The following is a 27,935-nucleotide window of genomic DNA, read 5'->3' as shown; positions in this document are numbered from 1 at the left end:
TGATGACAACCTTGACCAGTTGTTGCCCTTGAGTGTTGCAAAAGCTCCGAATGGGTGGCTTTTACTAAAAAATGAAACTTGTACATTGGAGACAAGTGATAAGCAAACACTCATCTTGTCAAAGGTTTTCAATGTTGTTTAGGTGAAAGAGTATGTTTGACCGAACATTCATATGTTGATGGAAAGATGTACCCATTCTCAAAATGTTTTAACCCGATGAAGCCACTGTGACACCAGAAAGCTCATTCCACCTGCTTGTTGAGCCCCAAACTCGATTTAATCTCCATTACTTTGACACGGTCTCAGGGCAGACCTCCATCACTGGGAGAAAAGCATATGAGACGTAAAAAAGAGCAAGATAATCTTTAGCCTCTTTCTGACCTGTGAATGTCAATGTTCATAAATTGCTTGGTGGATGAGCTTCAATTTAAAAGCTTCGTCCTTGAAACCTTTGAAGTTTCTTGAGTGACTTCTCCGATCAATACCACTCTTATACTTCACTGCAGCCTCTTAACTGCCAAATTTCTGATTATATGAGAACTCTTGCTGCTACTCACTTTAGTAGCTTTCACATTTAGCCCTGAAATATGCATAAAAGAGCAGCTGGCATCACAGGTCAGAGGCTACATCTGAACAATTGCTGAATGGCAGAATATCAGTAAATTAATTGCAGAAGGTTGGTTCATCCAAATTATTGGATAAAAATAAATATTTTCTCATTTTTGTGGTATAAACTCCATGCGGTCTGTTTTATGTGCCTGGGTTTTCAGAATTCTGTGTCTGCCAATTTCAGTCAGCTGGTGAAAATTTTAGAGAGGTTTTGATCAATGTTTGTCCCAATGTCCTAAATTTCATGTTTCGTTTCAGTACTGAAAAATACACCTTAAAAATCAACAGGAACATCTTCCATTCAGTTTGATTTGAAAAAAAACCTGCAGAGTTATTTCCTGTAAGAATAAATGGTTCCACTGGCGAAGCTTCACAGAAAGAAGGGGAGTAAATGACAGGGATAAGTTCATTGTTTCTGATTTGCTGATCAGGTTAACGGAGACCACTGTGTTTCAGGTTATCTGTTTATCCATGCTCCTGTCTGGCTCGTTGCAGCTGGTGTGATATCCCAGAAACACCTGGAGGGTAATATTTTCATTTGGCTCTAAAGTCAACCTTAAAATCACTCCACAGTAAGGCTGGGTGCAAATGAGGAGAGTTAAGATTGTTGCCTCTGGAGGGGTAACTGCTGTGCCTGGAGGCATAACGTTTTCTGGTTATCTGTACTACTTTCTTGACATGAAGTCTGAGGCATGCCCACAGGAAGCCTCTTCAAGTTTTGCACAAACATGCACTAGGAGTGACAGTTCAAGTGATTATGACTATTGTCAAATGGTCATTATCAAACACAGTTTTTGTAAATAGAATAATGTTGCACATCAGATAGAATGTAATCTAGACAAAATTAGACACATCAGATGTCGGTCATGAAGTGCTGTGGTTAGCTAAATATTCAAATTTACAGTTAAATGCAACTTTTATTTTACACTGAGTACGGAACTACTGTCTTGATGTAAGCATCTTTATAACAACAAAAAAGGCACATTTACTTGCAATGGTGGTCCTCCAAACAGAAGTCTTTCTTACTTTTGCACAGTTGCTAGATGCCACCTCATCTAGTGACTATCCAGTGAGCCCACTGCCCAATTTTGTGCTTTGAACAGACTTCTTCAAAGCATTTGGCACTTCTCTAAAACTCTTATTTTTTTTAAAATGCCATTTTGTTTGGTCCCTTTGGATGTTTCATAGGATGAGGTGTTCTTTTATCGAGCCAGTTCCTCTCAAGTTGTGTTGTGACAGATCATCAGAAATTTTGGCAGTACTCAATTTTGTGAGAGTTTCGAATGGTTCTGACTCACAGCACATTGACAGAGTGTGACAAAGGACATAACATGTGCTAAGCAGCACATTCAGGAACGTTAGTACTATTTCCACTCTGTTTTAAACATAATTTTATTTCACTGGCTTCTGGTCAAAGACACTTTCTGAGATACTACAACTATTAACTGAAGCGTAAAGTAAAATCCCCCCATAGATGCTGGAGAACAACTCAGGCATTGATACAACAAATTAAAATACAAGTAAGAAAGAGAAAAAGTGAAAACAAGCATGACTGAAACAATTTGTGGGTTCAAAAACTGTTTTTCAGAATGGAGCACAGCAAAGATACAATAAATAATGTACGTGACACACTTGTTTCTGGAGTTTATGCATTTCTAGTGCGTTTAACCACCAGCTCCTCATTCACCTGACAAGGTCTTTCTAGGTCACAAACCAGCCTTTGTAGCTCCGCACCTAGATGTTGTGTACAAGACAGTTAAACAAGACATAACATTGCTACTTATAAGGAAAGTATTTCCACTCTGATTTTGCTTTAACCAGAGCTTCCTCACCTGTTAATCCAAACTATAAAAAGAGCTGTACTAATCACATCAGGTTTAGAATTTACTGATGCAACTCCAGCCCTGACTGCCTCAATGTTTTGTAATGTCGTGTTATCTTGTTTCTAAGTGATACGAAAAACATCTGTTGCTCAATGTGTTGCTGGCACAAGTGCTATCTTTGTTTTTTTCACCTGATATCATCTCTGTTTTTCTTTGAAGAATATTTATAAATGTGATTGCAACATAACTACGAACCTGAAATGTTTCCTTTAGCACACAGCAGTTTCTGCACATACGATGCAAATTATGTCATCGATTGTGTGCTTCTACCATTTTGCAATGAATAAATTCTAATACATTGCAGAACACCCAAGGCAGTAAAAGCTTGTCTAGACTTTTAAATCTGTCAAATACATCGTACTTTGTTTTTTTTTTTTTTTATTGGAAGATTATGGAGCCCAATATTTGTCATTTCAAGAACGAGTTCTTTAGTCATCTGCCATCTCTGTTTACCACTGAGTTCCTTCATGGTAAAAAAAAAATCAATTTTCTGCAGACATATTTGACAAAATATCCCAGAGGATTGTGGTCTAAAACAAATGACTGTCAATGCCAAAAAAAGGCCTCTTTCCCCATCCCACACATAGCAGATAACATTCTGAATAATTGAATGGATGTACAGCTACAGTTTTTTGGCACATTCTCTCGCACACGTGTTTGCAGTTGAGCTCAAACGCACACACAGATGCAAACACTTCTGAATAAACTGGGACAGTGTGTTTAGCACAAACTGCAAGAGGAAAAATAAACATGGAGACAGACAACACATAACTGATATTAATGACTTTGATAAAGTATAGCAATTCCCTCTGACGGACCATGACAGAAACATGTCATGTGTCCTGTTTACTTAATAGATATTTATTGTTGTTTGAATTGCATAACAATGCCTGTGTGCAGGAGAAACATCAATTATTTATGTGTGTGTTGAAATATGAATAGAATTTGTATTTCTTACCACAGAGTAACACCTAATGGGATGTCAAACAAAAGAAAAATTAATTGGCTTATAAAAGAATAAATCAACATAATCAAAGCAAATATTGTTGTTGCTACGGCTGCTCCACATTTTGCAAAAGCCTATGTTTAATGAGCGATGATGCCTTCAACTTCACTGTCAACATTCATTTTATCTAGCGCTTGAGAAGAGGAGGAGCGCTGCGCTTTTTCTTTGTGTCTGACTGAACATGACTCAAGTTGTTCTCCATCATAATGGAGGCGATGCACTCTAGAAATGTGCCTTAAACTAAGGTAATGCCTTAATTGCTCCTCACTTAATTAGCGCAGAGTGCAGCAGGAGAGTTGTGTTTGGTTTTGTGCTGAGTGGGTTGTGTTTGCTTAAAAACTGAGCTTGCAAGTATATTAGAGGTGTTATGTGACGGTTGATCAACTGGATTTTTCCAAAAATAGAAATACATCATAGCTGTAAAGAGAGTGTGACTACCTGAGCTTAGCCTTAAATAAACAGCAAACTAATCTGAAAATTCTTGTAGTATGGATTTGGGTATTAATGCTAACTATTTAAAATCATTTTCACTTCATATTGCACCAAATTACTCTGAGGTACAACCATAGAGTGTATATAGAGTGGACAGTGTGGCTCCGCCATTTATCATTGTATGGTTTTGAAGTCAAAATACCCCCGTCACAGGCACAGCCATTGTAGCAGTTTGCAGCCAGAGTCTGCGCAGTGCAGACGATGAGGGATTCTGGGAGAATCTGAGTGGAGCTGGGTGACAAAAAAAACATAATTCTTTGACTTTTTTTTAGAGGATCTAATCACTTCTTGACTCTACCTCCCAACATATTTCATAATCCCCGAAAAAAATAAACGAGAACGGTAGCTGTCAAACAACGTTAAACATTACGCAAAGCCTCGTTTTTAACCTCGTACAACTAATGAAAAGGAAACTTTTCAGGAAAAAGAGAACTTCAATACAAGACAGCCAAATGATATCTTCAAATCACCACAACAATCGGACGTGAGAAATATTTCTACGAGGTGTATTAGTTTTTTAAAGATTGACCACAGCCCATCTGGAATGGCTGGAAAGCCGGATTTTGTAACCTGTACTGCAGCAAGCCACTAGGGGGGGCAGTTTTCGTGGAGACCTCACTTCAAGGTCTATGTGTACAACTTAGGGTTAATTTTGACTATAAATGTACTGTCCAATTTGTTGTCACTGTACTACACAATGCAGTACAACACAATATGATACCTTTAAAACAATGTGACCATTTTCGGAGCATCTTAAACAATCTTACAAGACCCAAATAATATTGTTGTCTATGACTATGTAAACACCAAAACTACCTAAGAAGAGTGGACCCTCGTCTTTTATGTCTCTTTTTCCCTCTTTTTGATCCAAAAAAAACCAGACAAAAACTTATTTTTGGATTGCGTTTATCTCAGGCTTCATCCTTTGATCCTCTTCATGGTCGTCTTTTCTCAAGACCGTGTCACTCTTTCTCACTGAACTACCTCGACACATCATCTCAGATTGTTTTTTTTTAAAACCAATATTGATATTAGTAAATATTGGTAATTGGCCATAACAGCAGTATTAAAATTGGATATTGGTATCCGCCAAAATTTTCATATCAGTGCATCCCTGAATACAATCTTATGTTACATTCCCCTATATGACGTTATGATGTGATACACTACAATCTGACCCTATATGTTGCATCATTTTGCATACATCTACCGTAGATACCTCCACAGAAGTTTTAGTAACTCTAAAAATGAACAAAAATTAACAATCAACTCTTTTAGATAGAAGCTTAAACCTCTGAACACCACAAAGTCATATATTGTACATCAAGGGTTACAGTGTTTCAAAACCTGTGGCAGTTCAGTTGAAGAAATGCAAAGAAGCTAATACGAGAAAGAGAGATACCAAAGGAAGGCAACAAGTGGGAAAAGTTCTCAGCACTGTTGTTTTTAAAGCAGCAGCGTATTTACTGACATGTTCAGAAAGCAGCTCCTACACTCTTAACTTAACACCAGCCTTTAAAAACTTGTTGACCTCAGACTGTTGAAGTGCCGCAGTAATGTAGCTGTTGTGCACACATGATGTTAGGGGGCATCAGAAGAGCAACAGATTAAAAACTTTCCACCAGAGGAGGTCATTGGATCTGCCCTTCAGCTTTATATTGAGTTGATTCATTCTTTGAAGTCAAGCACATCAATTGAGTCTGTATTTATCAGAAAAATAACATCACTGGCCATTTGTTCAAACACTTGACAGAAATGTTTACATTCTTCTAACAAGCTGCCACTTTGATTGGGCTTACTGCTCATATGCTTCACATTCTCCCCATTAATTTAAATGCAGCCAGAGGATCAGTGTAGCAGGGATGCTAATACAGAAAGCCAATATTTGTGAATAATGTTCTTTTTTAATCACGTGAATTCAGGTTGTGTTGTATTCTTATGAGTTTACACTAACTAGTAAGCACATCAAAATATTGCCCCAAAGGTCCCATATTATGCTCCTTTTCAGGAGTTTATTATGGATCATTGTTGTCTTCATGAAATGGTAGTAACATGTTTTGGTCCAAAAAGCCAATAAATCAAGCACAGCAGCATTGTTTCCAGTCTCTCATAGCCCCTCTGCCGAACGATCTGATTTAGTGGGCATGACCTTCATATGTAAATGATCCGCCACAAATACCGTCCCGCTCTTCTGCGTCACTGAGAGCGGCGCCATGTAACCATGACTACCAAGCCCCAAGTGCACAATGTTTAGAAAACAGCAAAGCTCGTTTACTGTAACATTACAGGCTAAAATAACAGGCTAACTGCAGCTAAAGTTAGCATCCTGAAGCTAACACGGAGACAGGGGAGACACTGAGGCTCTTACATCTGCTCCACAGCACACAGCATTTAAAATACTCACATTTCCAGGGTCAGAGGTTTGTTGGCGGATTGTTGGTAATGCGCCTGGATTCAGAACCAGTCTATTCTCTAGCCCTCTGCTGTACTGTCCAAAGTTGGAAAAGCAGTCGGTAGAAGAGACTACCGGTCATAACTTTCTGGAATCATAAATCTCTTCCTCGTATTAGAAACCTCTGTGCAATGTCTGCAGGTCTACAATAATGGATCTGTTGTCAATTAAAACACACGTTTATACTGTTTCAGGCAGTCGAAGGCAAGTTGAATGGTTCCCCTAGTGCTGCCAAATCTCTTAATTTTTAGATTTATTCTGAGTCTGGCATGGAAACTGTTTTCCACTTTGCTACACAGGATGTTGTGACCATAGATGAACCCAATGCAGGTGCAACATCTATGATAAGCTACATTATCCTAACTTTTAAGCACACTATGCAAAAGTAAAGTTGCAGAGTTGTATAGTTAGATTAAACTTTACCTGAAGTAGCAACACAAAAAAATAACAACCAAATAAAAAGAAGTTTCGAAAATGTTCAAGGTAACTAAAATGCAGTCCACTATTCAGCTCACTTGCTTGCTTTTTAGGATTTGAGTTTCACCTCTTAAAGGCAGTCTGCAGCTTCATGTTTTCTTAAATTGTTCTGCTGTCCATTCCAATAAGCATGAACCTGTTTGATGTAGTCGAGCCGGTTAAGAGTTGAGCACTAACTTCCAGGTAAATTGAGACTCTGAAATCGAAACTTGTCGCATTTCTGACTAAATGAATTGCTGCACTTTTCTAATTAAATCGTCACCTCAGGGATGTTTATACCAATTTACTCAACTAGGATGACTTTCCCCTCCTCTGCACTTCAGACCAAATTTACTGCTGGGTCAGATAAATGATGCGTCAGGACAAATATGTTGGAATAAGACACTTGGTGAGCAACCAAGAAAGTTTCCCAAAAGAAAATTCTTCAGTGGTTTGTAAAGAGATTCAGAAAGTCTGTATTTTTTCAACATACGTTCTGGCAGTTGAAGTTGCACTTTCTAATAGCTACCTGTGGCTGTCATACTAAGATGCCAACAGCCAATGTTTCCTAATGCAGCTTTAATGATGAACTTTATTTTCTGGAAATGACAAACTAAATCAGACACTTAAAAACAGATTTGGATGAACTGCAGGCAGTATTTGTCCTCCCTCCTGCAGAAGATGTATGCTTATGAGAGAGTAATGCTGAACTTCCCTGCCTGAGGCGACCACTGCTGTTCAGTCACAGCTTACAGAGGATTTTCCAAACTCTGTGTAAGGACAGACTCACTCTGTGAAAGTACTTCTTTTCTTCTGTGAGAATCTTTTCTTAAAAAGTCACGGGACAAACGTGGGGAACTTTCCAGGTCAATTCTTCACAACCTTAAACATCTTGATTATGCACCTGCAGCTTGGGTGTGCTTTTTATGTCCTTTCTTCTTTAGGAAAAACACATTTAACCTTAGAGAATAAGGCAGGAGAGAGCAGAATGTTGAGAATGCATTATTATTTCAGAGCTATGAAGGAGGGTTATTGGGTCATATCACTCAAAACTAGCACTCCTTGGTTGAGAAGTTTGAAGGGCAGCTTAGCTAAGAGACGAAATAAAGAAAAGGCAGTGATAGAAGTGGTAGAAAATGTTTGCTTTTCTTCTCTCTGTGGGCTCAGCTGGGTTAGACAGAGGCTGACATGAACGGAAGAGTGAGTGGGGAAAGTGGAGTGAGGGAGCTGCTGGCACGCAGAGGAAGATTGATTTGATGTATAGTGATGATGACAGGAAGGTTTATTGCCTGGTCTGCAAACTATTAGAAAATGTGTTATTCTTTTATCCGTCTTGTTCTGTTCTGTCATCAGCAACTTTCCGCTGCTAACAATCCCATCTTCTGCTGACCTATAACCGCTTTTTATTTTTTCACCACTTTCCTAATTTTCTATATCCTGTCGCCAGCTTTGTTCATTCATCTCCGCAGACTGACTCATCTCTTTGTCTTTTTTATTCTTCCATTTAAGAGACTGAAGCAATGACCAGAGGTGACAGCTTCATTATGAAATAACAGAGCTGTTAATTGTGCGGATCATGTCCCGTGGAAATTGTATTGTTTACCCTCCTCAGATTGCCTCCTTATTTAAAATGTAGCCTTTCAGCATGAAATTGCAGCTTTTATCATGTCTGGCCTTTTTTTTCCCCTTTAACTTAATATCATTTTTCTTCTTTTTTTCTGGGTTCAGTTCCTATCCCTGTCATCATTCCCCCAACATCCATTTTTGCCCCCAGTTCTCTCCCCTGAAAAAACAAATTTAAATGCGAACAAGGCAAATCTGCCTAGCATGCTTTCCCACAGGAAAGACGTTTAAAAAAAGCAGGGGGGAAATCATTGCAATATCTTCCCCAAAGGAAATGCTCACAGACATGATGGGAAAATAGATGGAATTGTTTCTCAGAGTTAATGTTTTTATAACAGCAGTCATTCATTCATTTCCTGGGTTTCAGGCAGCATTTTCATGTGCAATTAAGCACAGGTGGATGTGCAGAGCTACACAAACTTCCGTCTGAGTAACTTCTGAGTTATTTGTGAGGCATTAAAGAGTCACAAAAATAGTGGAATGCAAAAGAAAAAAAGAGCACATTTGTTTGTTTCCGGTTTGATTGTTACAGCAAATAAATACCACCGCAGAGTAAAACTCTCAGGCTGTGCTTTTGCTTTTATCTGCAAATTCTCTGAAAAAAGGCCTGGATGTTTTTGTCTGTCAACATTATTGTCCATCCTCACAGGCTTTTGTGTAATAATACAGAGGGGAATTTACATGAATCTGTACTTTATCTTAAAAAACTTCATGAATGAGTACTCACAGTTTATATTTATCTATAACTGCCTTAATCCTTCATGGCATAGATTCAACAACGTTCTGGAAACATTCCTCAGAGAGTTTGGTCCATATTGACATGATAGCATCACGCAGTAGCTGCAGATTTGTCGGCTGAACATCCACGATGAGAATCTCCTGTTCCACCACATCCCAAAGGTGCTCTATTGGATTGAGATCTGGGGACTGTGGAGACCATTTGAGTACAGTGAACTCATTGTCATGTTCAAGAAACCAGTCTGAGATGATTTCAGCTTTCTGACATGGAGTGTTATGCTGCTGGAAGTAGCCATCAGAAGATGGGTTCACTGTGGTCATAAAGGGATGGACATGGTCAGCAACAATACTCAGGTAGGCTGTGGACTTTAAACCATGCTCAGTTGGTACTAAGGGGCCCAAAGTGTGCCAAGAAAATATGCGCCACACCATTACACCATTAGCACCAGCCTGAACCGTTAATACAAGGCAGGATTGATCCATGCTTTCATGTTGTTGATGCCAAATTCTGATTCTACCATCTGAATGTGGCAGCAGGAATCCAGACTCATCAGACCAAGCAACATTTTTTCAATCTTCTTTTGTCCAGTTTTGGTGAGCCTGTGTGAAAAGTAGCCTCGGTTTCCTGTTCTTAGCTGACAGGAGGGTCACCTGGTGTGGTCTTCTGCTACTGTAGCCCACCTGCCTCAAGGTTGGACGTGTTTCAGAGATACTCTTCTGCATACCTCGGTTGTAACGAGTGGTTATTTGCGTTATTGTTACCTTTCATTCAGCTCAAACCAGTCTGGCCATTCTCCTCTGACATCAGCAAGGCATTTTTGCCCACAGAACCACCGCTCACTGGATATTTTCTCTTTTTCTGACCATTCTCTGTAAACTCTACAGATGGTTGTGCGTAATAGATCAGCAGTTTCAGAAATACTCAGACCAGCCCGTCTGGCATCAACAACCATGCCACATTCAAAGTCACTTAAATCACCTTTCTTCCCCATTCTGATGCTTGCTTTGAATGGCAACAGATCATCTTGACCATGCCAATATGCCTAAATGCAATGAGTTGCTGTGATTGGCTGATTAGAAATTTGCGTTAACCAGCAGTTGTACAGGTGTGCCTAATAAAGTATCCAGCAAGTTAATATACATCCACTGTTCTCCTGGTTTATACAGTTAGACAAAAGCAAATATCAGGGTCAGTTGAGGTTCAGTTTTACTACTCTGTTTGAGTTCAAGTTGTAGCCAAAAACAGCGCTTGCATGGGTGCAAGACTAACCAAATGTTACTCTAATTATGGGGTCAATGGCAAGTACTTGAGTACAATTTTGCAGAATAATCTAAGTTTGCATTGCTGTGAATGCTGAAACCAGAGTACCACATCCAAGCTCAGCCCCACTCTACAGTGTGCATAATTATAAAATGTGATCATCAGCCTCATCATCATAATAACCCATGGCTCAGCGAGCAGATGGCTAGAAAATGTGCACAGGTGTGTCAACAGGCATCTATGTGTGCTCACCCCACATGTGAAACACTTGTTTGCTGCTTTGTCAAACACACGCTGCTCTCTATCAGAATGATGGCAGAGAGCTCTGTCAGCACTGTCACACACACACACACACACACAAACACAAACACACACACACACACACACACACACACACACACACACACACACACACACACACACACACACACACACACACACACACACACACACACAGACCTAGATTTTCCTGGGTGTATTCCAGAGCTTGTGCACGTGTACTAAGGACTGCTTACCCAGCCTTCATGCATTAAGAGCACTGCACAGTCAGGGATGCCATCAACAGCTGTTGTTTCTATCATTTCTGTTATAAATACAGCCATCAGCTTTATTTTCTGGTGTAACAATAGTGTAACATTAGCAATGAAACAAACTGCAAATTTGGTGAAACTCCCTGGGATCAGATTTTAGTATACAATTGAGAAGCTCAATTTTGATTCAGGACTTTATGTAAGGCTTGTTATGGCTCATGCAGTGTGATGACACAGGAGTGCAGTGGAACAGCGGGTCACTCAATGGGTCAAACTTTTCACAGCTAGACTTGGATGCAGGGGGGGCCTCCCTTAGAGGCAGCATGGACCTGACAGCTGCGTGATAATTGTCTGAAAACTTTAAAACTTGGACGTCGACCCAATCCACCCTGGACACAAACTGTTCAGACTCCCCTCCCCAACAAAGCAAAAACAACCACATGCAAAGAGAGTTTTTTTCTTAGGCAGTCATTGTGATGAACACTTACAGAGTCACAGGGGGTGAGGGAACATTGCGTGTGACATAACCTGCTGATATAAACACCCAATGAGCCTGTTAGATACAGTTTTACCACCTGTTTTCCCTCAAGTTCACTCTCTTTGTCATTTTTTAAACACTACAAATCTGTATATAGGAGATTAATATCTACTATAGTGTTTTTACTTTCTCTATTGTACTATTACCTTCATGGATTTGTAACAGTGTGCATTTAGGTGCTTGTGTAATATTCCTTTTTTCATATGTGTCTGAATACCACAGCAATGTCAAACTAAGGCCAAATTCCTAAAACATCATGCGCAGTCAGGCCAGGCCCTGAACCCTTATTCTGATCCACAATTAAGCTGAAAATATTCCTGTCCTTTCTATGTAAAAGCTGCCTAAAAGTATAACATGAAAATCAAATTCACTCACCATCACTGTCTCTGTAGAGTTTTAAGGAAAAGTGTAATAGGTTTTAACAAAGTAAGTTACAAAAGTGGGAAAATAACTTCTGGAAGTCTGTACAGAAGGCGCTGTCTCATTTCAAAAAATATCTAATGGAATTGCCGCTCATTCTTCCTGCTAGATTGCAGTGTCTAAATGCCACTTTTTTCATCAAGTTTAAACTTAACAGTATAACTACTATATTTTTAATTATCTGATTTCCCTGGTAAGGTCTTAGATACCAAATGTAGTCATTGAAAGCTAAATTAGAAGCTCACATACAAATTAAACAATAAATGATTCAGTAATGAAAATGGAAACTTTTCATCATGAGGTGAGAAGAAAATGGCAATCCAGAAATATGTTATAACCAGGTAGCACTTGGTTAAACAGGAAAATGTCTGAGATGTGTGCAGAGTTGTGTGTGTCTAACATGTATGTTGGGAACATTCAGTGTTCCAGTAATCTAAAAATAAAGTACAGTGATGGATTATGGAGTGTTAGGCTGCCATGATGCAGCTGCCAAGAGCCCACGCGAATGCATGTATCTGTTTCTTATCGACATACATGGGCTGCTGGTTTCAAAAGAGGGATTTTTCCCAAGTCATTCACTGTACAGATAACCTACATACATTTGGTAATCCCTGCTTCATGTTAGTGTCCTGTTTTGAAATGTGGAACTTGCTCAGCATCAACATGTCAGTATTGTTAGTATATATATATATATATATATATATATATATATATATATATATATATATATATATATATATATATATATATATATATATATATATATACATATATATATATATATATATATATATATATATATATCCCTGTTTAGTCTAGGGTTATGGGTCAAAAACAAATGATTAACATTTGAAGTACCTTAAGCCTGAAACTTTGGTCACATCTTGTCTCTTAGTTGTCAGTGAAGTGACCCACCTTCGGTTCACGGATACTGCCATAATGCCATGATGCTCCACTACTCTGGTGTCAACAAGCACATGGGACAACTAGCATCTGGTGGTTGCATCCCCCTGTTCTGGCACTGATATGATCAACTGGCATGTAACCACTTAGCCAGCACAGGCAGGTGGACATAAAACTGCATGGAGGAATAAAGGCAGGTGGTGCAAATTCCACTACACTCAACAAAACCATTTGACATTGGTTATATGCCGACTCTGTAGTCCAGCTTTAAACAACCTAAATTTTAAATTTGTACAACTAAAAAATTAGTCTCTTATGAATATTCTTGATGTGAAGGTGCTGATCTTAGCACTAAGCTCAAAGCACAACATGATTTCACAGTGTTGACAGAACCCCCGACAAAATACTCAAAAGACTTTGAAATGTGAGGACATTTGAAGAGAAAATGAACCAGTTCAAGATTTCTCATGATGTGTTAACCCATTTCCTTACAATCATCACTGATATTTACTTAAAAAACAGAATGTCTTCTTATTGTCTGGCTTAGTCAGTCTAATGGAGAGTTAAGAAATGGGTCTTAGTTGTTGCAAAAGATAAACAGAAACAATCCTGTTTGTGTTTCTGACCATACAAAGATTTTATTTTGGGAATATGTTTTTCTAAAAAAACGAATTGAAGTCACAACTTACATGTTAATGAGCTTTTTGCATTGATTTAACATCAAGGGTGTTAAATAAATTTAACGTTTGTTGGAAATAGGAGAACAGTTGCAGAATAAATTTTGTCTTCACTGGACAAATCTCATGTAAGCATCAGTTTCCATAAAGAGCCACATATCAAATACATAATGTATGTTCTCATACTGTATTTTAAAAACAGCCTTGAATGACTACAAATATAGCTCTGGAGCATCAAACTGATCCTGCCATCCTTTGGGACTCAAGTCCAGCTCAGAACACTGACCTATGATATCAGCCATTCAGCCTATCATCACACCTACACCTGACATGAAGAACCAGGGGTGTCTCTTAGCCAAATACTTGATGGTCACTGTTACAAACATGCCTTTACATATTTCTTTATATACTCATCTCATCAAAATACAAATGAAAAGCTATCAGCAGAGCTAGCACTTATCTTGTCGTTGATTCAGGAAAAACTGAATCTTCTTGATTATCTGCCACAGAGCCTACATTTTTTCTGAACTGCTCCCCACACAGGCTGCTGCTTGTGTTGTGTTTTGTGCGATTGCATTCATAAACACATGAAGATGTTTATGATGCTGCCCATCAATGTTTACCAAACATAATAAGTGGTTGCTGTTCACTCTTCTTCCCATCAGGAATGGAGGAGTAGTGCTCGGCCTCAGAGGCTGCTTGCATGCAAGACAGGCAAACCAAAAAATGTACTGTGCAGCTCGATCAGTATGACACAGACAGACAGACAGACAGACAGGATAGGGAACCACAGCCCAGCTGGCACATCAACTCAATGTTGCTTTTTTATGAGACTTGTGTCTGTGTTTAATGACTTTAACTTGGAGAGGAGCAGCATAAGTTTACCTGATTACTTTTCCCATGAGCCACACTCATGTTATTTTCTCTGCTTTCTTCAGTTTTTAATAGCTCTTTGATAGATGTGTAAAAGACACCAAGGGCAAGTTGGAGTCCTTGCATAACACTGTAGATGGGGTCATAACTTGCCAAGTTAGCATATAGGTCCAGCTAGCTCTGCTGATGCATATCTGAACATAAAACTTTTTACGACATTTCCAGCCGAAGGATTTACAAGATCTGGCAAAGTTCCTGACACACAAGGGGCTGTGACCATCTCTGGCTCCACAGTCTGAAGCCCCTCACATACCCTGAGTCTCTACTGGTGAAAATTAGATCAACTCATAGCTGTTTACACACAACCTGTTTTAAAAGTGCACTTCAAAATATGGATCCTATTTTCAGCTAGAATTGTCTTTCCCTTGTCTATTGCCTTGCAAATGGCAAAAATGTTCACTTGCAGCAACTTTGGGCATGGTTCGGCTTCACTTTTCGAAAGCAATACTTTAAAATTGGACTAATCAGAGATATGCATATCAAGCAACATTCATCTTTACAATCTTGCTCATTGCTCATAAAATTCTGTAGAGAAAAATATTAACAACGATAAATCAACATTTCAGAAAAAAGGGAGAAAATTAAACCTAAAGCTAAGATCCCAAAGTGGATGTTTGGCTTATGTTATGTGTAGAAGTTGTCCTGGAAATAAATATCAGGCTATAATCACTACTTTGTACACCTGTATGCATATTATTGTGAGCTGTTAATGGAGCCATTACTGGTGAATACTGAATGAAGCAGCTGATGCCATTTCTATGCACCTCAATTACCCCTCACTTTAAGCAGTATCACATTTGTTTTCTTTGTAAAAAGACCAAAAGTTTGAATTAAACTGAGGATCAAAAAGATGAAAGAGGACCTGCAGGCCCCTCTGTGTCCACATGCTTGTCCCTACACTCTGTCAAAACAAAGCGACCCTGCCATCCTTGATAAAACTTTGTCCTTGGTGAGTTTACGAGGTGCAGAGCAAATACAAGAAACTTTTGGTCTAAGATCTAATTCTACTCCTCTGACAATCTCACAATACTGAACATGCTGAGAGGGCCTCTTTGAAAAACGCACAGTCCAGTATTTGCCCAATTAGGCCAACTCTCAGAATAAAACAAGTCAATACGAACTGCATTTTTTCGGAGAGCTCCGACTCACTTCAGGTTATTGTCAGGGAAAGAACTATTGAATGAAAGAATGTGCAGAAATCCATAATGGTGCTGTATTAGGTTTTTTTTTTTTTTTTGCAAAGTTGTCATACAGCTTTAAACAGTTCTGGCAACAAAAGTAACAACTATTGTGAAACTGTGGCATTTACCACCTTTTCTCTCCTTCACAGTGTGTATACCAGAATGAGATGCTTTAAATGCAAGGCATGGGCACACTTCAAGTGCAATATCATCAGAAGTGGCTAAATGCCTCTCCATCTATCAAAAGGGAATGAATGTACTTATCTAGACCGAATGAGCGTATGCAGGCACAGTCATTGTTTGCAAATGAGAGCTGAGGGGCCCAACCATCAGAGCCACATTGAGGGGTGAATCCACTGTTGGTTGAACTGTGTGATAACTGTATGTCAGCCAAAATAAAACATGTATCCCATTAAAGAGCAGGTTATGATACACTTGTATTGAAGAGAATGTCACTGTGTTTCTTTCCCTGCAGGTAACGTGTTTGTGGTGAGTTTGGCGTTTGCTGACCTTGTGGTAGCCTTCTACCCCTACCCCCTGGTCCTGTATGCTCTCTTCCATGACGGATGGGCACTTGGAAACACACAATGCATGGTGAGACCACTACAGTTTTATCATTATTCAGTTGATGACCATTGCATATTGTGGCAGACAAAGACACGCTGCAACAACCCAACCTGATTTTTATCAGAGGAACTGCAAGCAAATTTCATTATTAGTTCAGCAAATCTATTTTTCAGACATTCCTCTATGAAATATTACCCAGTCCACCAAAATCAGAGGCTTGAGCTGTGTGCTTTTTTTGTATTTTTCTGTCTTTAAAGCACTGCCTCATGAGTACTAACATCATGTTGACTCATACCTTCAGTGCCAGCTTTCTCTCATTCTCCGTGCCAGAATGACGTGTTCTAATTTGTGCCCCCTCACCTGAATCATTTGTGCTGCCATGAGTGGACCTGCAGCTGTTTCACTGCATTTGTTAACTTAGTTTGTGTGATTCTGACACGGACAGTGTGACAAAGCTACTAAAAGATGAAGCCAAAACATTTAGGGTTTCTCCCCCTGGCTGACCAAAATAAAGGCCATGAAGTGTCTTCCATGTTAACAGATGGGAACTGATTTAAACTATCACAGGATATATGCTGAAATCCCGAGGTTAAATTCAATACCTTTTTGAGACTTTTTTAAAAACCCTTTAAAAAGTCTAAAGACCTTATCATGACTTGTTGTCAGCAACCAATCTTTGACGTTGTAGTTTGCATTTTAACATTAATTAGGTAAGCTAAGAAGGAATAAAGCTTGAAAGAATAAATGAAACTTAAGGCAGATTAATTGACATTCCTATTCCCACAACAAGTAACAGCAGTTATTCAAGGCCAACTTGCAGACAAAAACAAGAATTTATTTCATCATTGTCAAAATTTAGGACGTGCTTGAGGTTGTGTTATTTGCTTTCCATCAGCGCTACATACGGACGGCTACTGAACTACTGTATGACCTGGGTTTACTTTCACATTGGCTTATGGATATGTTGGGCTGCTGGTGCAACATAAAGCCTGAGCCTCACAAAATTACAACTTTGCTTGTTGTCACGTTTCAAAAACAAAAAACAAAAATACCTTATCTTGTCGCATTGTATCCAGTAAAAAGGTGATTTGAACAAAGAAAATTTGTTCCAAAACAACTGAGATCAGGGGAAGCTTTCTCTAAATTGTAAGAATCCAAGATCCCAGGTCCTCAAAGGTCTGAGAATTTTTTTCTGTAGGCTTGAGAAACTCTTACGATCTAGAAAGAAATGTTTTGAGATGCTAAAGCTTTTTCTGGATCCTCACGCTGGTCTGTGATGACTGTGACAAGCAAAATGATCGTCCAATCACCAGGTGTTGTTATTTTTGAAGGTTCAGCCCCTGAAAACATTTTCAAACCAGATGGACTATTTCCGTGGCAGATAAATGGAACTGTCTGTCTGGCGTGTCAGGTTAGTTTGTAACAGTCGCAAGGAGGAAAATAAATATTCATGGATACTTTTGGAGTCAAAGCTTGAATACCAATAAAATTTAATACCTCATAACATTACAATCAAGACTTTTTAATACTTTTTAAGACCCCGCGGACACCCTGTATAAAATAAATAAAAATGTCAAATAACCTTCATCTAAAACATGGTTTATGTCAATTCAGTTAGTTCTTACTCTGGTTTACGTCGAGTGCTTGTTTTAATGAGAAGTAAAGTTTAATTTAGAGGTTGAAAAGAGAGAATGTTACATCAGGGTTAAGACTCTACTGTATAGTACGGCTCATGTGGCTCTGTTTGCACCAGAGCACCAAAAGGTTATAAATGGTAAATGGACTGTGTCCACACAGCTCTTATTCTAGACTTGTGACCACACAGAGTGTTTTCCCATTGCATGTCACTTTCATCCATTCACAAAATGTTCATGTACTAATGGTGCAGGCTGCTATGTTAAGAAGCCATCAGTGTTAATTAATCCTGTTCGCACACCAGTGACACAGCCACAGAGCATAGTTCAGGGTTACGTGTCATGCCCTGGGAAACTTCTGCATGTGGACAGTGGGACCAGAGAGTGAATCATGACTGTGTGGCAGTTTCCAAAAAATGGGCAAAAAAGCAACATTTCAGCTTCACCTTTTGTATCACAGCCAATTTTGACTTTTAACTTTGCATCCTTACCAGCAGATTTTTATCACTCTTTTCTTTCTTTCTTTCTTTCTCTCTTTCTCTCCAGGTCAGTGGATTCCTCATGGGACTGAGTGTAATCGGTTCCATTTTCAACATCACGGGAATCGCCGTGAACAGATACTGCTACATCTGTCACTCGTTCTCTTACAGTCGACTGTACAGCTTTCGCAACACTCTGCTGTTTGTTGCCTTAATCTGGATACTCACGATCGTGGCCATTATACCCAATTTCTTCGTTGGTTCCCTGCGATACGACCCGAGGGTCTACTCCTGCACCTTTGCCCAGAATGTCAGCAGTTCTTACACAGTGGCCGTGGTGGTTATTCATTTCCTGGTGCCCATTGCAGTAGTGACCTTCTGCTATCTACGGATCTGGGTGCTTGTAATTCAGGTCAGTGTTGCGCTTTAAGTCTTCAAGAAAATATTTTCTTCTTCTTAACCTGGATGATGATACAATCTGGAGGAAAAACTATGTGCCAGTTCAAGGGTAAATCCCAACTGGATTTATAATTTACAATTCTCTATCCAAGTTTTAAGACAAAACTTCATCCATGGGCCAATTCTCTGAAGGGAAATAACTCTTATGAGAAGAGCAGACTGCCTACTGATCTGTTTTTGAGTTAAAACAGTTAAATAAAAATCAAAAAGCCACCTCAAGTATTATAACTCTTGATGACGGTTAGTATTTTACAACACTTTCAAACTACAAAAGCTCATCCTAACCAGTGATAAGCTATTTCAGCATAGACACATTTTTCTCCAGCTCTTACATTGCTTTGGTGATTTCAAATGAATGTACAAATCATCAGTTCAAGTGTTGCATCATCATCTTCTGGAAAATGGTACAGAATGTTTTCAGTGTCTTCTTTAACCCTTAATTTTAAGTGTTTGTTTTAATACCTGAGCACACTGGCAAAAAAAAATGCTCCGTCAAATTTCTTTTTCTGCCAAATCACATTTAAGTTGAGCATTTTGATCTTCAACAACAAGTAGGTGGAGATGTAAAAACAACCTCTAAACACTGCTGAGATTTTGCAGATTTACTGCCTCTGATTTGAGCGGAGGTATTGTGTTTGACAGGCAGATAGATGGACTGAATCCCTTGAGTGTTTGAATGTGTGGATTTGTGTGTGTGTGTGTGTGTGTGTGTGTGTGTCACTGTAGGCTCTGTGTGGGTTTGTGTTTGTTTATGTGTGTATGTAGGTGTGTAAGATAGAGAGGCAGAGAAGAAACATTCGACTTCTGGCTAAATTTACTTTGGACTTCTTTGACTGTAATGTGTTTTCTTCATGTCCAGGTGCGACGTAAAGTGAAGACAGATGAGAGCCCTCGCCTCAGACCCAGTGACTTAAGAAATTTCGTCACCATGTTTGTGGTCTTTGTGCTGTTTGCCATCTGCTGGGCTCCTTTAAATCTGATCGGCCTGGCGGTGGCCATAGATCCATCCCGTGTGGGCCCTCTCATCCCCGAGTGGCTTTTTGTGGTCAGCTACTTCATGGCTTACTTTAATAGTTGTCTGAACGCCATCATCTATGGCTTACTCAACAGGAATTTTAGGAACGAGTATAAACGTATCGTCACCTCTGTGTGGGTGACTCGGCTCTTTGTGACAGAGACTTCACGAGCCGCCACAGATGGCAGAAGCATGAAGAGCAAGCAGTCGCCGCCCCCACCGCTGAACAACAACGAATCTGTGAGAGACCGCATCAACAAAGAATGAAATCCAGACTCTCAAAGCCATGGAATGGTATTCCTGTTTTTAAGTGTCATTCAGACAGTTGTGCAGCTAAAAAAGACAAGTAAAAAAGATAAAGCTGGTTCACCCGCTGGGTTTTCTACTAGCCTACACAGATGGGGACCTTTTTTACTATCAAGATTTTAGTCATAATTATGTCACTACTTTGAGTTTAAAATTTCATGTATTTGCTGATGTGCTTTGCTTAAGCAAGGACGAATTCCTGTGTTTTGTAAGCATTACTGGAGCCAACATTTTCAAGATGTTGTTGTGCCCTCAGAGAACAGAGCCATGCATTGCAGTTTTATTTTGCTCTAACTCTTTAAACAATCTGAATGGTACATTAATATTTCATTGGATGAAAAATAATATCCTTTAATGTCTGCCGCTGTAGATTCACAGAGCTGGGAAAGAACTGGTAAACATTCACCTCACTTTAGTAACTTTAAAAGCCTCAAAAAGTTTAACTTGCCTCAACTGTAGGATTCAAAAGCAGAACATGAGATAATCTCAGTCTGATGAGCTCTGACATGGTAGGGTTATCACAGTCTGAATGGACATCTGTAATGTGTTAATGTTACAGGGATGTTCTGTATGCTCTTGCACTGCAAAAGGAAATCTTAGTAAAGAACACAGCATTCAAAATCAGTAACCAGGGTTACAGAACTTAGTAAAATGTTGTTTTTGAACAATGAAATTTAATATTTCCAAACCCCAAAAACATGGTTTGTATGGTTCGGTGGGTGGAGGACTACATTTCTACTATTGCTGCTTTATCCATCATTTAGCACATACGCCATTCTCAACTGCAGTAGTGCATCATCACCTAACATAAAGGTTACCAGGGTTTAGTTTCAGTCACTCAGGGCTTCATTTAGACTAAAGCTGCTTTCATTATTGCCAATTTATATGGATTTAAAGAAATGTACTACCCAAAATATAGTAGTTTTTGCCCCTGAATGCTCAATTAACTGTGCAAAAAGGTTACAACTATTATAGGTAGAGGTCTCTGCACTGTGTTTTTTTTCACTTCTTATGACTTAAAGGCACTGTGAGTAGTGTTCAACTGTTTAACTGAAAGCACTGAGTGGTGCTGTGCCATGGATGATTTCTACATATGCTCTTTTACACGTCCGTTTCATTTGAAATGCAACTACAATGAGAATTAAATACAGCCAACATCAGTCAAATCTAAAAATCTCCTTCTAAATGGGGATATCCTTCAGCTTTTGACATGCATATTCAAAACATTCATCTGACTAAGATGATATAACTGACGTTAATCTCCAGGCCTTACAGTAACAAAAGGAAAAAAAGGAGTTCATGATATTATCTTGCTGTCTTTGTCAGTAAAACCCCTCTTACATCAGAAGAGAAGATCAGAAGGTGCAGCGATACATACATCTGAACACATGGGTAACAGCAATGCAGAATATGTAAAAGTTCCTCTGCCTCCAACATCACATGCAGTGAGACGCTCGTGAAAAGATTCAGCTTCGTTTCATGGATTATGTTCCAAAAAATAGTTCTTGGGCCAGGGGTATTGATGCTTTCACTGTGGCACAAAAAAGAAAAACAAAAAAAGTGCACAGTGTGGAAAGTATTGGGTGTTTTATTGTCGCTTGGTCGTGTTTAATTTGGAGAAAAAGAGACATTCATTGCCTCTTTACTGAACAGTGTTTGAAAAGATGGAGATTGTTGAGAAGATACAGCTCATATCTGTATTCCTATCTCAGGGTGCCTACTAAACAGTTTATTGTGTTACTCAGTTGTCTGAAGCGTCTGCAGTCTGTTGAAGGCTGGATAAGGAGGTCTAAAGACTGTTTAAAGGGATATTTTGTACATTTCTGTTTGTGTGGTTTTTAACTGTGGTGTATTGTTTATGAACATGTATCCAAAATGTACTTTTTATAACAATGAAGCTCAATAACCCAACAAAATTTAAAGCTTATCATTGGATAATGCTTAACTTCTTTTTCTGTGTACTCCACTTACAGCTGCAAAGTGCATCTAAAACAACATTGTGCTTAAATGGCATGTACATTGCGTTTCTGCAAACACATTTGTTTCTCAGTGTGGAGTGATAGATTTAACTTTAAATTGCACAAATAGAAAATCTAAGTCTAGGAGACAAAGTTTCTACTGATGTTTAGAAACGACTTCTTTCAATTTAAATTCAATTTGTAAGTTATTATACAGGGTTAAAAGTGCCAAGCCTTAGATCAAGAGTGGTTTCAGATCACAAAGCTCAAATCCAACCATAAATATTCATCGGACAAGAAAGGTGTGTGAAAGGAATGTAAGCAGAGCGGGAGAGGTGGAGTGTTGAAGAGGGTAGAACAAAAAGTATTTGAGGATTGTTTTAGAGACGGCTAGGCCATGGTGATTAGAAAGTCATATTGTTTTGGAGAAACCGTGACCACTGTCCATGTGTGACATGGGTTTTGTGAAAGAGAAAGTTCAGTGACATTAAAAATTAAAATGGACTGTTGTTTTAGGGCACAGATAAAATCTCAAACAGCTGTGTTAAAACGCACTCGGAGGGAAAAACAGACTTTATTTCAAACCAAAGAAAGTTGGGAGTTCATACACTTTATACACATACACCAAGTTATTGCTGAAATAAATCTCCAAAGCACCCTGAATACTTCTGTTTTCCATCCACAATTACTGCCTTACAGCTGATTCAGTGTCAAATTTTGATCAGTATGACCGGAGCCATATTTTCACTGCAAAAGGAATCCATTCAGCAGACCCTGAGACCGCCATGAGACCTCCATAATGCTTTCTCTTATTAATTCAGGACCACAGAAGAATACTAGGGCCAGGGATGAAAAAAATAATGAGAGGATGAAAAGAAATAATGAGAGGAGGAAGATTTTTTTTCTTCATGCACTTAGTGAATGAAATTGAATTTCTGAGAAAAGAGTCACAACATTGAACATGGAGGGGAATAGACGACAGTTTCTGAGAGATGACTTCACTTTTCGTGTAACATCATTTCTATGTTAAGTTGCTTCACCAGGTAGCAAAATATGAGTGTGCTTTAGTTCTGCGTTCATCACTGATTAAACTGATGAAACTAATAAGACTTTTTATTCGGGATGCACTGATCCAACTTTTCTGGTCCCAATATCGATACCTAGGCTTTGGGTATTGACCGATACCGATCCTTATCTGATACCAGTTAAATAATAACCTGCAGGCTCTACTGTGGGATAAAACTGGTAGAAGACAGAAATAAGTTCATATGGAATTAGTAATTTAAACTGTTAGTGTTTGAATGTTTAACAACAGTTTTGTTAAAAATGCTGCAGAATAGCAGGTCTGCATTAATGGCAGTAAGTCAGACTCGTTTCCAATGAGGGTTGGACTCCGCCAGGACTGCTCTTTGTCACCGATTCTGTTCATAACATTTATAGACAGAATTTCTAGGGGCAGTCAGGGTGTCGAGGGGGTCTGGTTTGGTGACCTCAGGATTGGATCATTGCTTTTTGCAGATGATGTGGTCCTGTTGGCTTCATCAAGCCGTGACCTTGAACTCTCTCTGGATCGGTTTGCAGCCCAGTGTGAAGCGGCTGGGATGAGAATCAGCACCTCCAAATCCGAATCTATGGTCCTCAGCAAAAGGGTGGAGTGCCCTCTCCGGGTCAGGGATGAGATCCTGCCCCAAGTGGAGGAGTTTAAGTATCTCAGGGTCTTGTTCACAAGTGAGGGAAGGATGGAGCGAGAGATCGACAGGCGGATTGGTGCAGCGGGAGCTGAGCCGGAAGGCAAAGCTCTCGGTTTACCAGTCAATTTTCGTTCCCAACCTCACCTATGGTCATGAGCTTTGGGTAGTGACCGAAAGAACAAGATAGCAGGTACAAGCGGCCGAAATGAGCTTCCTCCGTAGGGTGGCTGGGCTCTCCCTAAGAGATAAGGTGAGAAGCTCGGCTATCCAGGAGGAGCTCGGAGTAGAGCCGCTGCTCCTTTGCGTTGAGAGGAGCCAGATGAGGTGGCTCGGGCATCTGACGAGGATGCCTCCTATACGCCTCCCTGGTGAGTTGTTCAGGGCACGGGAGGAGACCCCGGGGCAGACCCAGGACACGCTGGGGAGACTACATCTCTCAGCTGGCCTGAGAACGTCTCGGGATCCCCCGAGAAGAGCTGGATGAAGTAGCTAAGGAGAGGGAAGTCTGGGCTTCCCTGCTTAGGCTGCTGCCCCCGCGACCCGACCCCGGATAAGCGGCAGAAAATGGATGGATGGATGGATGGACTATTTGATTGTAAATTTTTATAACTTGTAGACTAAATCATAGTTTAGCCCTAGTGTCCTGTTTGGACCGATCCTTTCCCATCGATATCCGATCCAGCTTTAAGGGGCTGGATCAGCGCCGTTACCCGATACCAGAATTGGATCGTGCATCCCTACTTTTTATGCCAACTCCAAACACAAAAGAACTTAAGAGATGGCTGAAAGTCATTTTTTCAAATTACACTCCCAAACAAATTAAAGGGAAACTTAAAGTTCCCTGAAGTTAGCGTAAATCTGTGATTTAATCTGTAATAATAAGAGTTGTAAACAATAAAAATGATAAGACAACCTTGAAACCTAATTGTGAAAGATCATTACTAGCATTTAATTTACAGCTTACAACATGTTTAAGGTTGAAGGTCATTTTCACCAAAAACAGAGAGGAGCAGATGTTTAACACACAAGATAAAGAGCAGCCAGACCTAGAAACAGTTAAACACAGGAGTTTGGTGTTACTGTTGAACATCCATTCAATTTATTTTCAAAACTGATTTCACTTTTTAAAAAAACATTTTGACTTGATTCACAAAACATTTGCTTTATTTTGGAAATTGGCTGTTTTTTTCCTCAAAGCACATTATAAAGAAAATTTCTTTCTCATATTGTTTTATTACTTCAATTCTCTTCCTTACAGGACATCTCTTTGAAATTTTGAATGGTTTGCTGCAGATGAAGTGCACGTCGGCCTCGAGCAGGAGGCTCAATTGCAGGAACAAAAAGAACACTTTTCCTTTTTCTATTTTGGTGTTTTTTTTTCTATGTCCTCCCCAGCAAACTCATGTAACTGTGTTCATTTATGTTCCCTGTACTGCACCTTTTCCTCGGGCCCTTTCCTCCACCAAACAAAATAATAGCTTGCTTACAGCAATCTCACAATCTTACAGCTTAAGTTTTTCACTGTGCTGCAACTTTTCATTGGACTTTGGCACAGTGTAAAAGTTTGTTCATTTTTTCTCTGAAAAAAAAAAAAAAAAACTGCGTAAGATGATAACAGTTTGATTGATAAGTTTATAAATCCCAGCTTTTTAAAGGCAGCAAAAGTAAATCAAGGCTGACGGAAAGTGTTTACTTCATTATCCAGCACATAAATAAATGACAAACTTTGGTTGGGTCCCGACTTTTGAGGAACGGAAATTTATCCTTGTGTTTGATTGCCTCGCACTGTGTTGTAAACACCAAGATGAGAAGCTGCAGTAGAGTCTCACAGCAGAAACTAAAACTGTGGTTTGTGTGATCATTATACTGACACTGAACATGATTCATATTCACCAGGTAAAACTGTTGTGAATTGAAACATACGTACTGATGGTGTACATACAATTCTGCCTTCAGATCACAACCTGCAAAGTTTGTACAATGTTTGTGGCTGGAAGATAGAAAGCTCAAATTTCCATGTGCTGGTAATCCTTATGAGTGGTGCACTCGGGGAGGAGACATACCCTTGAAATTCTGCATCATAATGCTGGATTGCCTCTTGCAGCATCCAAGCAGGGCTGTTACTGACTTACAAGAGGTATTTCCAGCAAGAAGTTGTTTTTCTTCAGTGTGAACTCTTTTATTACATGAGAGAAGCAGACACTTTAAAGGCTTATAGACAATAGCCTCAGTTAACGTGACACTACATTTCAACTGTTTATGATTTTGGGCTTTAGGTTACAAAATGTCTCCAAATCACAGCAACTTCATTAAGCTCAAGTGATTTGCAGTTGATAAAAAGTGGTATGCTAATTAAGGCTCTTGTTCATCAAGGCCACAGTATGATTTGAATTACAACACGGCCTTTTGATCAGTGTTACTGTCTGCTCGGCAGAAACCTGGCAACACAGTGAGCAGCATTTAAATATTCTCTGTGGCACAGCGGCAAACCCTGAGAAGCCCGTCTGCTTGGCACAAACCAGACTACACAGAATACTTGCGTCGTGTAGGATTTTCTCTGCTGGGGGGATGAGGGGATTTGGTTCACATGTTTGAACTCACTCTTTACTGCCTTTATTTTCAGGTCAGGTGGACACACTGTTTACACAGTTTGTTTTATGCGTCATTTAAGAGTTATGTAACACTGTGAAACTATTAGCTGAAAGGTAATGATAGAAAAGGATGCTCCACTGATCAAATTATTCACAGCTTACCTTAATCATAAGGAAACAGGACTGGGGTGATAGAATGCATTAAGAGTGTACTGTTACAGGAGATACAGTGACAAGGTTGTTATTGCATTGTTTGCACTGTTTACATAAGAGAAACCAGTCTACGCATTTAAAACAGTGGCTATGGAAATGTTAATGCTGTTTAAATGTTTTCAAAGCACAAATCTTTTTCTGCCTCATAAATATTTACACACTGCAGCTCCTTAATTGGCTGCAGCTCATTAGACATAGGTCAGATCTCTGTCTGCTGACAGCCTGGATTCTTTGAATTGAACCACCAGGTGGAAACAAGAATTTCTGTTACAGCTGACATGTTTTATCTTTATTTTTGGGTGTACATACACCAGATTTTTAAAAAAAAACTACTTTTTTTTTTTTTTTTTAATTATTTTTTTAATCTAGCAAAGTTGGATATTGGGGGGGGGGATATTGTGTTATGGGCATTAAGCCAGTTGACTTTTTGTGTCTTGGTGACTGTCTTATGTTTTTGAGGCTTTGTGAATGTGCATGCTTGTCTGATGTTCTTTTTAAAGACTGCTGTTCATTGACAAGAATTTGATGCAAGCTGTGGCGCCCTTCAAATGGTCACGTGAGTACCATGAACCAAAGGGAAATCTGTGGAATGTAATGGAGTTTGAACCCCCCTCTGAAAAAAGGTTTGGTTGTGATGCTAAGCCTCCTCAAAATGACCTGTGTATAAAGAGATTTGTATTCAGTGTACAGTTCTACTAAAACACGATGTTATGGAAAATAAAGTTGATATGTCAAGCTTTTGTGATATTTGCTTGTTAATACATTTGTGAAGCCACGCAGCACATGAAAAAGATGAACTTTTGTCGCTCTACTTCTCAGCATTTCATGAATCATGCTTTGAAAGGTTTCTTAAAAGCCCACATTCATTGTTAGAAACAGATTTCTCATTGTTGCCGGGGTTGCCAGACTTTTTCTGAGTGTTTTGACTGAAAGTTTCCTGCAGATGAGGCGCAGAATAAAACTGAATAAGAGCTTGCTCCTGCATGTTGTAAACTTGAACGCCTTATTTCCACTTTTTTTTTTTTATTAAGGCAGGAGAGATGGATAGATAGTTTGAATAGAGAGCATACTTCAGTATAAAACAAGGTTGTGAGTAAAGCATGGCACCAAGGATGGCACAGACCCATATTGAAGTCTGACTGGCCGCCCCAAAATCACCAACTATGACTAGGGTGGACTTTAGATATCTGGCTGTGTTTCAACAGGCTGCCTTGATTTTGCCTGTGCATTACTGAAACTCAAAGAAAAATATTTAACACATCAATTTCTAAAGAGGGTGCATGGTTCAGGTATCACACAATCAAAAATTTAAACAAACTC

The 27,935-nt window shown here is 39.3% G+C and overlaps 1 protein-coding gene across 1 annotated transcript in view; it reads left to right on the top strand.

The window, feature by feature from the left end:
- The window catches only part of mtnr1bb (melatonin receptor 1Bb), a 44,620-nt gene extending 17,306 nt beyond the window's left edge, over nucleotides 1-27,314 (top strand). The window contains exons 2-4 of the mRNA XM_074672502.1: nucleotides 16,178-16,296; nucleotides 18,450-18,794; nucleotides 19,701-27,314. Of these exons, the coding sequence (XP_074528603.1) occupies nucleotides 16,178-16,296; nucleotides 18,450-18,794; nucleotides 19,701-20,123 (887 nt within the window). The 3' untranslated portion in view covers nucleotides 20,124-27,314. The remainder of the gene's footprint in view (nucleotides 1-16,177; nucleotides 16,297-18,449; nucleotides 18,795-19,700) is intronic.
- The last annotated feature ends 621 nt before the right edge of the window (nucleotides 27,315-27,935 follow it).

Source organism: Halichoeres trimaculatus, unplaced genomic scaffold (assembly GCF_033239565.1).
Source record: "Halichoeres trimaculatus isolate MK-OKI-2021-1 unplaced genomic scaffold, fHalTri1.1 fHalTri1_scaffold_6, whole genome shotgun sequence".
NCBI lineage: Eukaryota > Metazoa > Chordata > Actinopteri > Labriformes > Labridae > Halichoeres > Halichoeres trimaculatus.
The sequence above is the reverse complement of the archived record's forward strand: the minus strand, read 5'-3'. Positions and strand labels throughout refer to the sequence as shown.